General features: G+C 38.0%; 1 protein-coding gene across 4 annotated transcripts; it reads left to right on the top strand.

Annotated features, from left to right (window-relative positions):
* Window positions 1-284: 284 nt before the first annotated feature.
* LOC100878705 (facilitated trehalose transporter Tret1) lies at window positions 285-15187 on the top strand. 4 transcript variants are annotated; one of them, XM_012284227.2, is made up of 7 exons: window positions 289-390; window positions 4778-5217; window positions 10732-10813; window positions 12019-12366; window positions 13088-13245; window positions 13316-13768; window positions 13978-15187. In XM_012284227.2, the coding sequence occupies exons 3-7, from the start codon at window positions 10757-10759 to the stop codon at window positions 14558-14560; spliced, it is 1599 nt and encodes a 532-aa protein (XP_012139617.2). In that variant the 5' UTR covers window positions 289-390; window positions 4778-5217; window positions 10732-10756; the 3' UTR covers window positions 14561-15187. The 4 variants fall into 4 exon arrangements, with proteins under 4 accessions (XP_012139615.2, XP_012139617.2, XP_003702933.2 ...); XM_012284225.2 differs by lacking the exon at window positions 4778-5217 and having other exon boundaries at window positions 285-390; XM_003702885.3 differs by lacking the exons at window positions 289-390; window positions 4778-5217 and adding an exon at window positions 8412-8810.
* The last annotated feature ends 2326 nt before the right edge of the window (window positions 15188-17513 follow it).

Here is a 17513-nt window from a genome sequence, read left to right as displayed (position 1 = left end):
CCGCTTGCATGATTGCATCCATATGAAACGTATATACGTAAAAATATAAATAATATATCGCCTACAACCATTACGCCATTCACCCTACAGGATAATGACCAGAAGAACCATAAAATATCGGACTCACCGATTATTGATTCGTACTACTCGCAACGTAATTCAGCAGATTGATGCTCAAATGATTCGCTGCTTCTACATGTAATTTTTCATTCATTTTTAAGTTAACTTTTTGCTCTTTTAAGGCAAATTATTAATTGGAAGGGAAGTAAAAAATTTTGATTTTTCAGTTTAGAATTTTCAAGAAGCGCTTTAAATTTCAATTCCTGCCACCAAGAGCGCTGCAATACAATGTTAATCCCAGTTGATATAACAGAACGCGACACGAAAATGGTAAGTAGCATCTACAGCCCCAAGAGTATGAAACAAAACAATTAGCTAATTGGTTTAATCTATTGTGTACTTTGTCTATGTTGATGCAAAGAATCGCAGCAATTTTCTTTCCGTTTCAACAAGGAAATTAAAACGTAATTCTTTCAATTCATTATGTCGGTCTTACACGTTAGTTCGATCAGTAATTCTACCATTAATGAAATAAATTGGCAAATCAACTGGAAAAAAATGAACGATGCACAATTAAATTCAGTTTGAGTCGAAGTAAAAGATTTATACAATGTAAGAATTTTTCAATAAGATGTTTACTTAAAAGATTACGTTACGACTAATCAGTTTCTGCAGAAACAATTCATCGCCATTAAAAACATTAGACTTTTGTTTCGATAAATTTTATCAATCTCAGTTGACAAGATTTCCTCGAACTAGATTATAGTTTAATTACAAAATGCTTTCACCAGTTCTTGCATAAGACACAAGACATATTGTTATACAATCGATAATAGCCTGTCAATGAAGTACAAAAACAAAATGTTGCGCACGAGTCGTTTATGTTGTTAACAAGATAAGTAAGAAGTAGACGAAGGCGTTTTCTTTTTGCGTGAGACGCTGGAAAGCAGAAGAAACTGTCACGATCGAATCGTGTACGATTATTATTATTATTATTATTTTTATTATTATTGATGGACATACATCTGCGGTAACGCAACTCATAGTTAGTGGTCATTGCCAAGGTTGCCTCGAGCATCTTGCATAATGCTCTACAGCGTTTTCCGCGGCAAACTTACGGAAGATTTGCGCGAGTACACGCTATTTCTGCGCTTCCTCTTTAGAAGTCTCTTGAATCACTTCCTCCCGGAGAATCGATCTTCGATCGTTGTTTGTCTCTTGTTGTTTTTCCTTTTTCTTCTCTTCATCGTGTCGATTACCCGTATACTCGTTATTATGTAATTCAGGTATTCGTTTCTCAGACCCGACCTGCACAATCCGACTGATTCTGAAAAAATCTTGGCACAATTATCGATCGTATTGTGGAATGAATAATCTTGTATTCTTTACTCAATTAAGAATTACAAGATTCTTAATTAGCCTCGATCCTTTTTGTAATTATAACAGGCTTAATTTTTATGAAAATTCCACTAATGATAATAGTGTTCAATTATGAAACAAAAGGTGATTATAGATAGTTAATGAAGTCTTATTTTTTTATCAAATCTTTGTAAATAACAAAATTTTTTATTGACAGGAGTTTGCCATGCAGCGTGAGGCGCCTGTACAAGATTAAGACTCCGTTGAGAAAGATCACAGTGAAGTATAGTTGTAAACGATGCTAATGATTTTATGAAACAGCGCAACCGCTCGAGCGAAAGTTTTATTCCACTCAACAGATTTAGAAAGTTTCTGCTGACAATTGGTTTGGCAGTTTCGATCGCGAGCGCGAAAGTAATCGATCGACGATAAATCATAGAGTGGTTGTTAGTGGATGTAAATCAATCGTGATCGATTTCCGCCTTAATCTGAGAACAAAGTTAATCACGACGTAATATTCAGTCCCAGGGATTTGAGACTCGACAGTGATGTAATAATTATGCAATTACAAAAATTGATTCTTACGTTTAATGATCGTATTGCGATTTGACGAAACGTTCATTAAATATTCGTAGCTTTCAATATTATAATTTTCTCTAAAATCTTTTTAAAATTTGTTCACTCTTTTTTTTAAAGCTTTTATTCACTGCTCGGTTAAAAATTAACTTGTTTTCAAACGGCGTACAAGATGTTCGAGGAACACGGAAATTAGAAACGATTGAAAAAATGAAAAAATCTAAAAAACCATTACGTACGATTACATGTTATATTGTAATGTTATCATAGTTGCTTCTATCATAGGTGCATCACTGTGTTGCATAATGACATCAAATGAAATCTAATACATTGTTCATATTTTCAGAATTTTCTAGTATTTTTCCGTTATTATTTCTTCTTTTTTAATTTAATTAGCCCCTTCAAAATCGATGCTTATCTCAGTAATCATCGCTTTAAAAGTATCGCGTAACGTTTCCCCACGGAATCACCGATGCTTTTTTAAATCAAAGCTTATTCCACGCTTCCTGTTTTCTGCATGTTAATCTTCAGTTCAACCAGAATAACGCCGAAACACGACAAAGGAATCGAAACTTCCTCGTTACATTCAACGTAACATTCTTCATTCTCGAATTTCAATCTCCGTTTATAATGCCGGTATTTCGAATCGTTGAGGGATATTAACTCGCGAATCAAAGTGACATCCACGACAACTCCGTTGCCAATTATCCCTCCCTTCCTGCGTCCCTCGAAACTTCTTGGTTAAAGAGATACAGACTGATTACCCGAGTGTTTCGTTGAAATGAAAAGGTAATTGCACCGCACGATCTTTTATTAACGCTAGTTTTGCGGTTTCTATTTCGAAAAACTTCCTTGGCTTCAACCTTTGTTATGGGAGGAAACTAGGAAATGAGGAGGGTATATGTTTATTTGAAAGGCTCAAGTTTAGTGGAATTTGGGGAAAAAAATTAAGGAGAATGTAGTTTAAGGTGAGTGTCCCGCGGCGGCCATCTTGGTTGCCTAGATCAGCGTCTGTCTCACCTTGGAAAATTCGACTTTACTCTGTACAGAGTATTTATTACTATCTGAAACGACCACAGAACCTTGTAGGGAAGTCTATTGATGAGTGCTGTACTCGTAGAAACATCATTTTCGCAATATTCAAACGTTAAAGTCAAATTTACAAAAATTTGTCTCTCTCACACCAATGTGCGAAGGCGATACGACTTTAACGCTTGAACATTGCGAAAATGATGTTTCTACGAGTACAGCACTCATCAATAGTCTTCCCTACAAGGTTCTCTGGTCGCTTCAGATAGCAATAAATACTCTGTACAGAATAAAGTCGAATTTTCGAAGGTGCATTAGTGACGGACGCTGCTCTAGACAACCAAGATGGCCGCCGTGGGACGCTCACCTAGGGTGAGTTTGTGCAACCCCTATTGTTTTCTATCGAAAGAGTTTTCTACCACTGATTAATGTTACAAAAAACCGTCGGTCATTAATCGTCTGAAAATTTACACCGATTAAAATTTCATCGTGATTCCATTTGGAGCAATCAAAGATGCAGATTAATTGTCTCGATTTCACTGGAGTTACGACAATTGCTCAGCGATGTATTGTTTGAATAGTTTCGTATTACATCAGTCTTACGTGATATCGTTTTGCAGGCAAGAAAGGCGTCGAACAATTTATCCGCGACTAAGTGGTTCGCCTTCTGGATCATTCGTTCTAATAAATAATTTTCCGCTGGACGTTATCGCGAGGAACGATGAATAGGTCATGATCGGTGCATAAAAAAGTACGGATAGTAAGATAATCACCCGGAGGATTCACTAAAACGGTTATTATGCAACGACTCGCGAGTGTTTAGCATAATTGAACGTGTTGTATAGTCAGAGAAACGTAACAGAGTGACGTTATGAACGTGATTGAGATCGAGTTAATTATTCCAGTACGTAATAGCTTCTTATGTACAATACTCTGGAGTTATCGTTACTTTTTTGTTACTTTATATCTCTTTCACGAAAATACTCGTTCTAGACAAACAAATTTTGACACCGGTAAAGAAGGTTGAACGAAAACATTTTTTTTTTTTTCAATCTTTTTCATCTGTTTGCACGGCTCGATTATATACCATTACGTTAATTATAATTACTCGATTACGTGGATGCACGTCGGCACGTACGTCGTTCGAGTATCCAGAAACTGGTTCCAAAGCGATTAAAATGCGTCGTGCAAAATGGAATACGAACGATATTCTGGCGCATTACTAATCGTTTTCGAAATGTACAAGGAGATCGAAAGAAAAAAGATATAAGGTCAACGTAATCGGAAACGGAAGGGCAATTTTGATTTGCATAAAAAACATTCGTCATGAGGATAGCTTCCTGAGTCCTTGTACGTGTTTCCTGGTCCAAGTCCGACTTTCGTTCATTCACATCGTGGCCGATCAATGGCAAGGTCACGAAGGAGAAAGACAGGTTCCCGAAGAAAAAGATTAACACAGCCTCCGCTAGATACTCTCACCTACTAACCTTACGTAAGGTCGTTTCCATGATTTTGGAGACCGGAATCAATATTCTTGTCAACACGTTTTGATTTATTCGACGCTGCTAATTCTAACGTTTATCTATGCTAATGTTACGTAAAGCGTGTAATAATTAGGATCGCTAACTTTGTGCAGATCAAAGATACTCGTCTCGTTAAAGTAAATTGCATTTGCACGCAAGGCTGTAATGGGTATTTATTTATTTAAATTTGCGGAATTATTAATTTACATTTCAATTCTTTTGATTTACAGCTGATAGATCTACAAAGGATTTTCCGCTATATAAATTGCATACAAAGCAGGGATTTCTGGTGCAAAAAAGAGGATATCTAATAACAGCGTAAAAAGTAAATCGATTAATCATCCGTGGCAAAAGTATGAATCGATTGTGCTGATCAGATTAGATCGATAACGTCCGTTAGGAAAAAAATCCCGTTGAACGCGTGCCGATCGTACGCAGACTGTTTTAAAATTCATACATCGGAAAGTCCTAGTCGGAGAAAAAGCAGAACGATGACAAAAGAATCGACCGAATAACTGGATAATCGTTGGCTATAAGAAAAGTATGTCGAAGAAAGAAAAACAGACAAAAAAGAGAGCGATCGAGAGAAAGAAATAAAAAATACGATGATCAACGATTCAACGATGAACACGATTTATTGCTGGCGTCGTTAGAAGGGTACCTTGAAAAAGTTCGTTGTAAAAATAACGCATACCAGAAATAATCTTTGTAACAATGGAAAATTCTCATTTTATATTTTATTTAGATCCGCACAAGATTCTCGATAATTTAGAAGTGAACATTTTCAGGTAAATCGATACTCGATAATTAAAGTATCAGATTTACAGGGAAAACCAAGAAACAGATATCTAACGTAAAAAGATCGAAACAAAGGATGTACAGATAACGCGTAATCAAAAGATTAGATTAGAGTCATATCATAGTAATAATTGTACTAATTGCTAAATCGAGAACACTTTTTCAATTGACATTGCATCCGGTCAACCGATTAGTAACCATCTTCCTAACTTCGTCTTCGAATCGACTCGTAACACGATTGCAACATTTCGTCACGCAGCTGCATTCAGAATTTACATTATTCAAGGGCCATGTTCCCTCGGGTGTAGCTTCACGCAAGTTGACGACGGTGTTTTGATATCGTTTACAAGTCGACTCGAAAAGATATATGCTGCGTGGGTTGGCCGTGAAATAACAGTCGAAGAATCAAAAATAAACCTACTTTTGCGAATAAAGAAACGAGTCTACCGAGGTTTTCGTTCCTTTACGACGCAAAGATGCATCCGCAAATTGCGAGATTTTTAGGTCAAGTAGAGAACGAAGGTCCCGGTGATCGCATAACAATTGTGATTCGGAGAAATAGCGATCGTAAAGGGATAATCGATAAATACTCGCAGTCGATGTTTTGGATGCTTCATAAAAATATTATCTACGGATCTTGGAGATCAAAGTTACACTCTTTGAAAGTTTGCCGAAGACTTCGATGATTTAACAATTATTCCCCTGCAAGTAGTATTAGACGAGTGATCAGACACATGGTCACTTAACGGTGTTTATTTTACACACAAGAAACGATGCAAATCACAGACAATACTCGAAGAAAATTTCCTCGATCCTGATTTAGGCCATCGATTTAATTTAAAGGCATTTCTCAATAAATCGTCTTTCGACATCCAGCACCGGTCGCGACCTACCTGTTGTTATTAACTTCACTTTTTACCGCGAGCGAGTGTTACAATCACTATGGAGGTCGTACCTTTTGTCGTGAATAGGTAATGTAATAGTACCTTTTACCGGTAAACGTGCGAACAGATCGTAAGCACGAACAGAAGCAGTTTAGCGAACAAGCTCCGAACGTAACGTTCCATTAGTGAATTATCAGAACTCTGTTAGACTGTTTCGTTAGACTCGTTCCGAAATCCGTTAGGAAAAGATTTTTCACACAGTTCCAAGGTGGGTAGTCATCGAGGTGGATAGAAAAATGTTTCCCGGAAAATTTTAGCAACCGCAGATTCTAACGCGATGACAATCTCTTAAAAGTTATAACTTCTCAGAAAGATAGTTGATCGCGGACCTAGGTGCAAAAAATAAGCCTATTGTTTTGTCAGTCGTTGAAAGTTGAAGATTACGAATTACCAGGAAAAACCGATCTTTCGTGAAAGGTTAAACGGCGCAACGAACGGTTTCGAGACTCGGTTACTTGCGCAAAGTTCTGCCCTTATTCGATACTCAAATTATTCGGGTTATCGTGAGTGACTAATAGCAGGATTACTTGAACTTGAAGATTAATAGTTGAACTTGAAGATCAGTGTTTGAACTTGAAGATTATTATTTGAATTTGAAGATCAGTATTTGAACTTGAAGATTATTATTTGAATTTGAAGATTAATATTTGAACTTGAAGATCATTATTTGAGCTTGAAGATTAGTATTTAAACTTGAAGACTAGTATTTGAACTTCCAGATCAGTATTTGAACTTGAAGATTATTATTTGAATTTGAAGACTAGTATTTGAACTTGAAGATCATTATTTGAGCTTGAAGTTTAGTATTTAAATTTGAAGACTAGTATTTGAAGTTCAAGATCAGTATTTCAACTTGAAGATTATTATTTGAATTTGAAGACTAGTATTTGAACTTGAAGATCATTATTTGAGCTTGAAGATTAGTTTTTAAACTTGAAGACTAGTGTTTGAACTTCAAGATCAGTATTTCAACTTGAAGATTATTATTTTAATTTGAAGACTAGTATTTGAACTTGAAGATCATTATTTGAGCTTGAAGATTAGTATTTAAACTTGAAGACTAATATTTGAACTTCAAGATCAGTATTTCAACTTGAAGATTATTATTTGAATTTGAAGACTAGTATTTGAACTTGAAGATCATTATTTGAGCTTGAAGTTTAGTATTTAAATTTGAAGACTAGTATTTGAAGTTCAAGATCAGTATTTCAACTTGAAGATTATTATTTGAATTTGAAGACTAGTATTTGAACTTGAAGATCATTATTTGAGCTTGAAGTTTAGTATTTGAACTTGAAGACTCGTATTTGAACTTCCAGATCAGTATTTGAACTTGAAGATTATTATTTGAATTTGAAGATTAATAATTGAACTTGAAGATCATTATTTGAGCTTGAAGTTTAGTATTTGAACTTGAAGACTAGTATTTGAACTTCCAGATCAGTATTTGAACTTGAAGATTATTATTTGAGTTTGAAGATTAATATTTGAACTTGAAGATCATTATTTGAGCTTGAAGATTAGTATTTGAACTTGAAGACTAGTATTTGAACTTCCAGATCAGTATTTGAACTTGAAGATTATTATTTGAGTTTGAAGATTAATATTTGAACTTGAAGATCATTATTTGAGCTTGAAGATTAGTATTTAAACTTGAAGACTAGTGTTTGAACCATCAAAATCAGTATTTGAACTTGAAGATTAATAGTTAAACCTGAAGATCAGTATTTGACCTTGAAGATTATTATTTGAATTTGAAGATTAGTATTTAAACTTGAAGATCATTATTTGAGCTTAAAAATTAGTATTCAAACTTGAAGACTAGTATTTGAATTGCATGGTCACAGCGATATAAAACTGCGAAGTTTGCTAATTGAAAATTCCGGCGGTCTCCCCTGTTAATTACCGAAAATCAGTATCGTATCGGCCGTCACTCGTACATAATTGTATCGTCTAATTATAGATCGATCGAAGGATCGATGACTATAAGAGTCGAGGGAAGTTTGTCAAGTATCGACGAGGGAAACTGGGAGACCTCGAGACGGCCCTGGAAGGGCGCTTCGCTTGGCGAAGCGTCATTTTGAGAGAGGCGCGTTCACGCGACTATAAATGCGAACGCGCGGGCGAAAATCATCTCAGTGCCGAGTGCGAAAAAAGCCACGTCGGAGCTGGTGCGTGTTCGAGCCGTCGGTGTGACCGGGAAACACGTGTACACGTAACAATCGTCGTCGCGATTTTAATGCGGAAGAATAAACTTCCTGGCGGGGACACTGTCGCGTTCAAAATAACTTGATTCCACTTGCAACGTTACTTACGAACTCATCGGTGATCCACGTATACCTTACCGGCTAGCGGATTTACAGATAGTTCCGCGGTAAAGTCCAGACGCGGAACATCCTTGCAAAGTGAATGCTAAGTGATACTTCTCTTACCGTGAAAATACTTTTATTCGGTTGGAAATGGCTCGAATGCGCGATGAGGACTTTGTAATTTAAGGAGGAAGGATTGTTAAGGGATTAAGGTAGGCTTTTTGAAGACGATATTTGTGTCGCTTGTAAATGTGTTCCTTGCAATCGGTGACTTTCAGCAAATCGAGTTTTGCGAAGCCAAGTGGTAAAAATAGCAGTTTGTAAACATGCTCGAAAACAAAATTGCATCTCGAATTAGAATAGAATATATCTCAACCTTCTTTCGAACGTCGATCGATTCTGACTTGTTATGCTATTTCGTAATCGAAGAAGTAGCGTAAGATTGAAATTGCGTAAGATAGTGAATTTGAAATTAAAAAACGAATCTTTAATATCATCGATACACTGCAAAACGTGGTGTATTATCGCGTGTCTGACTAATCGTGGTTATTTCTACTGTGGCGTCAGCGTAACCCTTCCTCCGTGGATCGTCTGCTCGCAAAATATTTGCAAAGAACAACCGTTTACAATTAATGATCAGGTTGCAGTCGTCGTGCGATTAAAAATTAAATACGTGCCAATGAATTAAATGCGTGCCAAGCCTCGAGACAACTTCGCGATATTACAAAGTGTCTGCTTTTAAAACCTATTAGTATTATATTGTAATTTCTAAGAATATCGGGACTGTGGTATATTTAAAAAGAAAACAGAGATCCACTATATTCTCAGATAGCTCTGTGTATTTTATGAATAATCAAGAATGATATCAGTTATTTGGACAGTGGTTCGATTGTCGTCCAATCAGTAAGCAGAAGTGGCCGATATCCGATTGCACGAAAACGTTCAAATATTGCAAGATTTAGGAAAAACAAAAGGTGGTTTGTTCTTGAAACGTAACTCGTCCGAGACACCTTTTTCAACTCGTATAAAGGATGATACCGACGCTCGCTTTTCATTGCGCGAATCGAATTCGTTATTCGAAGGCGTATCGGTTTTACGTGCAACAAATCAGCGTTCTAGGCTTCGAAACGTCAGCGATCTTTGTAATTGCAGCTTTGCACGACACCGCTCGCAAAACGTGTTTTATGCAATATCTTCGGTGTGTCACGTTGCCTACGTTTTTGTGTTTCGGAATATTGTAAAAACAGTGACTCGAATTGAAGGAAGCTAAAGGTAATAGAATCGTAATTCTGTGATCAGTTCGATTACTATAATGCGATTACGAGTTTTCTCAAGATTGTCGGAATTTACGCGTTAGTATTTAGAATATATTTCAGCGTAATTACTCTGCGACTGAACAGATTAATTATGAACGTAATAATTATAAGAATTTACATTTGAAACATAAAGACAATTAATACCGTGATTGCTATGGGAACATCCAACGTTTTGCACTTTATTTTTCCAACAATTCGATCGTTAACGTCAATTTGTTTTATGCAATGTTTATTACGCAACTTATATTTTTACGGAGCGTAGTAAACCTCGGGAATAACTTCGAGAGGGTTAGAAAAGAAAATTGCACCGAAATGACGGAAAGTTTTAACGATCGTTCGCGATCGAATCTGTTACATGGACGGTGAATCAACCCTGGATTAATCGCCGCACATAATGACCAAGTAAATTCGCTAATAGAGAAATTGCGACTCACGTGCGAATTGTACGGGAAGCGTGACTGTGACGTGGTAGAAAATCACGCACGTCTCGTGACTCACGAGACACGAGATCAGTGTGTTCCTCCCGTGTTTCAAACCGTGCAGGGTTAAATGGTTAATGGTTCAACTATTATTCAATTCGTCAGGCATTGTCGAAAAGTGTTTGTAAAAGTCGCTTAACTTCGCCCCGAATTTTTTAGCCCTCGTGCTACCTTATCGGTTTTCAAATTATAATTCTAATATAAATTCCATATCTAACCAAACATGGATTCATTCAAAATTTGATGGAAACTCTGTTGCGTACGATTCCTTCCAAAATTGCTAATAACTCGTTCTTTTTATTTCAATAAAATCGTAAGTCGTTTGTATATTTTTTCAGTTGCGGACACCGATAGACGGACAAGATGATTACCCGAGTAAAATTATGGTGGAAGCTGCTTTACTCCGGTCAGCAGAAAGGTGTAAGACAATTAATTATACTCGTTACTTATCAAGAGCTATCGACAGTAAGGCGACGCCTACAATTGTCGATTCATAAGATATGACACATAGTTTGTATTTAAGAAAAATTTTGCATGTTGACGCAGCTGTAGACGTGTTTGTCAGAAATTCATAATGCGTTGTAACATGAATTGCTTCGGCATATCTTGTTTAACAGTGTTTCATACAAACTGACAATTCTTCCGAGCAATTCTTCTGAACGTTAATAATTCTTTTCTGAAAGCTATCGACGAGGAATGTAGATCTTGAACGCGAAGATAACGAAATCGAGCTCGATAGTTAGGGAAGAAAAAAACGAAAAACTGGCATCCACGTGTGTACGCAACGTAATAACAATGCACTTGAACGATTGCAATCTGTCCGGTAATTATTGCGATTCGACGTATCTGTCGAGAACATCTCTCCAGGCTTCTGTTGAAAACGAGGCCAGCGAAGGGAGAGCAAATAAACGTCGCCGGTCCCGTCCTTCCTTCCGCTCAACGGGGATTTTCGAGATTCTTCAACGACGCGAATCACTTTCCGCACGATCGTGACACTTTTTAGATCGATGTTCGCTCCGAGCGAACTCGAACCTTCGCGCCGACCTCCAAAGAAACTAGTTTCCTTTCGTCTCCGCGCGTTATGAGACAGTTTCGAAGCGTACGCTTTCTGAAGGAAATTCATTGTTATCTATCGAGAATCTTATGCTAATTGTTTATCTATGCCTCATGTTACGTGAAGTCGAAGGTCAAGGAATTAACGTGGCGGTAATTAAAAAGATTCCTGCAGAAGATCAGAGTTATTAGTGTTTATGATTCGAAAGAATTATTATTCGAAAAAATTTGACAAAGTTTCCAAAAGAGTATCTTACTATGCCACGTGTTACGTGAAGTCGAAGGTCAAGGAATTAATGTGGCGGTAATTAAAAATATTCCTACAGAAGATCAAAGTCGATAGTGTTTATGATTCGAAAGAATTTGGCGTTATCTCTTAAAGTTTCCAAAAGAGTATCGTTACGTGAACGCTTTGATTATTTCAACTCACGTTCGCGGAACTTACCACCGATTTCCGACCACGTATCGCGTCACGAGAGACGTAAATCCTAATTGGTTCATCGGGTTGACGACATCGCCGAAATCTCTCACGCTTTTTCGTACGTGCTCGTTTCAATGAATTTCCTTTACAGATATTCGCAGGACTGGCAGCTCATTCCGGCCAGATATCCGTGGGACTTGGCCAAGGGTTCAGCGCGATTCTGATCCCGAAACTGTTGGAGAGCGAGTTCGCGGACGTATCGGAGACCTCGTGGATCGCATCTTTGGGAGTGATCTCCAATCCCCTAGGAGCGGTGATCGCTGGACTCTGCGCCGAATGGTTCGGTCGACGATCCGCTATCGCGCTCGCCAGCTTACCGCATGCCGCTGGTTGGCTGCTGATAGCTTTGTCGAAGAACGTGCCCATGTTATACATAGGCAGATTCATCGGTGGAATTGGCATGGGTATGGCTAACGGCCTTTACCTTTACGTCAGCGAGGTAAGCGATCTACTTCCGTTTTCGGATCGCTTTCATACATGGTCACGAGTTGAGTCTCGAGGGGACACTTAGAACGCTTACAGAAATTATTGTGGGTCACTAAAACTTTTGAACAGCAGATACATTTTGTGTTGTAAGAACAGAAACACTTTGACCCTTCGTACATTGATGCTACTACTTATAAAGATGCTTGTAAGAGACTCCCAAAGTCCTAACTGTACTTGAATGATGCAGTAGCTAGCTTCCTTTGTTTAAATACTTACTCCTAAATTTCTACGTTATTTATAAAGAATCTCTATTTTAGGCTGCTACTTAGAAAGATACTTGTAAGAGACTCCCAAAGTCCTAACTGTACTTGAATGATGCAGTAGTTAGTTTCCTTTGTTTAAATACATACTCTTAAATTTCTACGTTATTAGTAAAGAATCTCTATTTTAGGCTGCTACTTAGAAAGATACTTGTAAGAGACTCCCAAAGTCCTAACTGTACTTGAATGATGCAGTAGCTAGCTTCCTTTTGTTTAAATACTTACTCCTAAATTTCTACGTGTTAATAAAGAATCTCTATTTCAGACTGCTACTTATAAAGATATTTGTAAGAGACTCCCAAAGTTCTAACTGTACTTGAATGATGCAGTAGCTAGCTTCCTTTGTTTGAATACTTACTCCTAAATTTCTACGTTATTAATAAAGGATCTATAATAATGAAGTATCTATTTCAGGCAGCAGCGCCAAACCAGCGAGCCTGGCTAGGAAGTTGCGGTCCCGTGTTAGTTTCCCTGGGTGTCCTAATGATCTACACGTTAGGAGCTCTGACCACATGGCAGAGAGCCGCCGCGATCAGCATCGGGCCAGCGATTCTCTCCTTGGCACTAACACGGTAATTGCCACTCAAAACACGTCTGTAAGTTGCTCGTTCGACGTAAACTTTGAATTTTCTGTTTGGACAGCATGATTCCGGAAAGCCCTGGCTGGCTGATCGCTCGAGGACGAAAGGAGGAAGCGAAAGAGTCTCTGTTGTGGTTACGAGGACCAGGCTTAACTACCGACAAGGAGTACGAAGAATTATGCGAAACGAACACGAAGAGAGAGGAGAAGAAAGAGAGTCTGTTGAAAGCCCTTCACATGCCCAGCGTTTGGAAGCCTTTCCTCGTTCTACTCGCGTTCTTCACGCTGCAACAAATGTCTGGGATCTACATAATCTTGTTCTACGCCGTGAATGTTCTCAAGGATATCGGCATCGACTTGAACGAATACTCGGCGAGCGTCGGAGTCGGTGTGATCAGGTTGTTCGCATCGATCGCCGGTGCTGGGCTCGCGAACAGCTTCGGCAGAAAAGCGCTGGCCTTCGTCAGTGGCCTAGGAATGACGATCTCTGCTGTAGGCGTTGCTTTGGCCTTCAGGTTAGAGTTATTCCCTTTCGATTGAAACGTTTGATCGAAACACCAAGTTCAGAATAATTATTGTAAACCGTTCGATATGTAACCGTTCATTTTCTGGTCACAAGCCTTACACGGTTCTAGTTAGCGTTAGGTTGTTAAACGACTGTTTGCGTACCTTCATTGACTTTAAACTATTTTTAACTCGAATGTACAATTTTATTTATTTGCAGGTTTCAACTGCCGTCCATCGTATCTTTAGCTTGTATAGGAGGACACGTAGGATCGTCCATGATAGGATACCTCACGTTACCCTGGGTGATGACTTCCGAATTGTATCCGCTGAGGTTTAGAGGACCCTTAGGAGGCATCACTACGAGCATGGTACAACTGTTATCGTTCGCCACGATCAAGATGTACCCTGACCTGCGTGCGTTAGTCGGTATCGAATGGGTGATGTGGATATTCTGCGGGGCTAGTCTTCTGGGAGCTATATTCGCCTTGACCATTTTACCCGAAACCAGAGGCAGAAGTCTCGACCAGATAGAGAACGGATTTTGCAGTAAGCGAAAGTCGAATGCTTCGATTCAGACCTTGCCGAGTATCTTCATGCAACCGAAAAACATTACGCTACAGAAGTTCGCGTCCATCTCGGAAGAAAAGTACCCTAATATGGTAGCAAACGTATACGCGTACGATAATCTTTGTTTAGAACTATCTCCCGAAGATGGAGTGAAAACTAAAAGTGAACCTGTGAACGAACCTGAGAGACGCGACGTTGGTCATGTTATCTCTATTGAACGAGTGTCTTTCTAATAAGACGCAAATTGTATGCCTTCAGAGCTTTAACGCGGTTAAAATAACCGACAGATGTTTTATTAGAAATAGACATGTGTTCTAAGAATGTTTTTGACGTCTGCATTGTGATATTTTACTATTGACAGTTCGATATATTTATCGTGTAAGCTTGCGTTCACGAAATGATCCGCCAGTATTACAAACATTCCTACATTCTGTTTATATGTACTTTTGCGAACAACGAAATATTGTATGAACTTTCTGACAAGTGTAAAAAACGATAATCCTCTCACTTTAGAGCGAGCGCAATAATGTGAGCACCTGTGAATATGCATTCTTGTAGAAGAATGATAAACTTGTTTCGTATTTCAAGTATACGGAATAAAGAAGATAGATAATAATGTGCGATTAATGATTGTATTTTGAATGTGAGTTAGTCAGATAAAGAATGCGACCCGTTTATACCACTATTTATGTATATACGCGTATAGGTATTTATATTTATAAATATTTGTATGTATAAACACTGTTCGTTATTGTCACATTACACGTTGCGCGATACTCGTTTTGTATATACATATAACTTCCTCCTTGTGAACTGTAAATAATTTGATAAAGTTAAATATACTATTTTTTCATCAAAAATATGAGTATAATCAATTCATCTATCCCTTCACTAAATTCGAATAAATTATAAAATAAAGTAATTAAAAATTAATTTAATAAATTAAAAATATCGTAAATTAATTCGAGTTATATTCGTATTCTCATTCGCAACGCTGTGTGGAAGCATTAGAAATACCGATACCAAATATCAGATCTCGCTACGTTCAAATTGGGCTGAAAAATACTTTTTTGTAATGGGAACACATGATGCGATAGGAGGTCGAAGGAGGTGGTACTACTGACGGACCTAAGGCGCGTGATGCGTGCGCCGGTGCTCGGAAATGCTCCTTGGTATCAGGAACACATGATAGCATAGGAGGAAGCAGGAGGTGGCAGGAATCCGGATTGACTGCGCATGCGCGAAGTATCAGGAGCGCATGAATGCATAAGAGGTGACGCGGTTTTGGCGGGAACCGAGGCTCGATGCGTGCGCCGATGCTCGGGAATGCTCCTTGGTATCAGGAGTACATGATCACATAGGAGTTAGCGCGACTTTGCGCGGGGATTTCAAGTGCACTTATAAAATGCAAATATATTCAAAATTACCGAATCAATATTTTTTTGCTCTTATACTTGACTTTGCAACTTCTTTGTCCGCGTTTTTCTTATGCACCACTCAACCAATTCTCATTAAATTTTGCACGCACTTGCGTATGAACATTCAGATGGACACAGAAGAAAAAAATTTTTTAATCGGACTTGCCACGGAGGAATAATCATCGAAAAAACTGATCCTTATTGACTATAAGGAAAATAAAAAAATGAATATTTCGGCACTTTGGCGATGTAGTATGGTTCCTGAGGCATTTACAAACAAATTTCTATTAGGGTTTGATGCGTTTTGATGCCTAATAAAGGCAGAAAATCAATTTTTGTCGAATTCGGTCCAAAACGGTACAGGTGGCGCCATCTAGCGGCGAACGGCGGAACTACGAAAAACTAAAATTTCGATTTTCTCGAAAACTAGCGAATTTTAAGTACCTCTGAGGGTCAGAAATCAATCTGTGACCTCTCTGAAACCTATATGGTGCCACAAGAACCTCCTAAAAGCGCTAGAAAAGAAAATAAAAAAATAGGTCAAAACATGGACTAAAAAATTGGCGTCCATCTAGCGGTGAAAGTTGGAACTACGAAAAACTAAAATTTCAATTTTCTCCAAAATTAGGCACTTTTACGTATTTCTGAGGGTCAGAAATTGTTCTATGACCTCTTTAGAACCTATATATTGCCACAATAACCTCCTCAGACCGCTAGAAAAGAAAATAAAAAAATAGGTCAAAACATGGACTAAAAAATTGGCGTCCATCTAGCGGTGAAAGTTGGAACTACAAAAATATAAAAATGCGATTTTCTCGAAAATTAGCGAACTTTGAGTACTTCCGAGGCTCAGAAAGTGTTACGTGATCGCATTAGAAGCAAAATAATGCAACAAAAGCTTCCTAAAGGCTTTAATAAAGAAAATAAAAAAAATGTCATTTTATGGAGAAAATTTGTGGCGCCATCTAGCGGCGAAACTGCGAACTAAACTGAAAAAACGCATGTCCGAACACGCGTTAAAGGGCCTAATAAAAATTGATTTTCTGGGCTCAATAGGCAAAAAAACGAATAACTTATTCAACAAAAATTGCTTTAAAATGTCTAAAGAAGCATACTGCGTCGTCGAAGTTGCGAAATATTACTTCTTATATTTTTCCTTAACGCGTGTTCGGACATACGTTTTTTCAGTTTAGTTCGCAGTTTCACCGCTAGATGGCGCCACAAATTTTCTCCATAAAATGACATTTTTTTTATTTTCTTTATTAAAGCCTTTAGGAAGCTTTTGTTACATTATTTTGCTTCTAATGCGATCACGTAACACTTTCTGAGTCTCAGAAGTACTCAAAGTTTGCTAATATTCGAGAAAATCGCATTTTTATATTTTTGTAGTTCCAACTTTCACCGCTAGATGGACGCCAATTTTTTAGTCCATGTTTTGGACTATTTTTTTATTTTCTTTTCTAGCGCTCTGAGGAGGATTTGGTGGCTATATATAGGTTCTAGAGAGGTCACAGAACAATTTCTGACCCTCAGAAATACGTAAAATTGCCTAGTTTTCGAGAAAATCGAAATTTTAGTTTTTCGTAGTTCCGCCGTTCGCCGCTAGATGGCGCCACCTGTACCGTTTTGGACCGAATTCGACAAAAATTGATTTTCTGCCTTTATTAGGCATCAAAACGCATCAAACCCTAATAGAAATTTGTTTCTAAATGCCTCAGGAACCATACTGCGTCGCCAAAGTGCCGAAATATTACACTTTGCATGCGCA

This window comes from Megachile rotundata, chromosome 8, assembly GCF_050947335.1.
Source record: "Megachile rotundata isolate GNS110a chromosome 8, iyMegRotu1, whole genome shotgun sequence".
NCBI classification, from domain to species: Eukaryota; Metazoa; Arthropoda; class Insecta; order Hymenoptera; family Megachilidae; genus Megachile; species Megachile rotundata.
The sequence above is the reverse complement of the archived record's forward strand: the minus strand, read 5'-3'. Positions and strand labels throughout refer to the sequence as shown.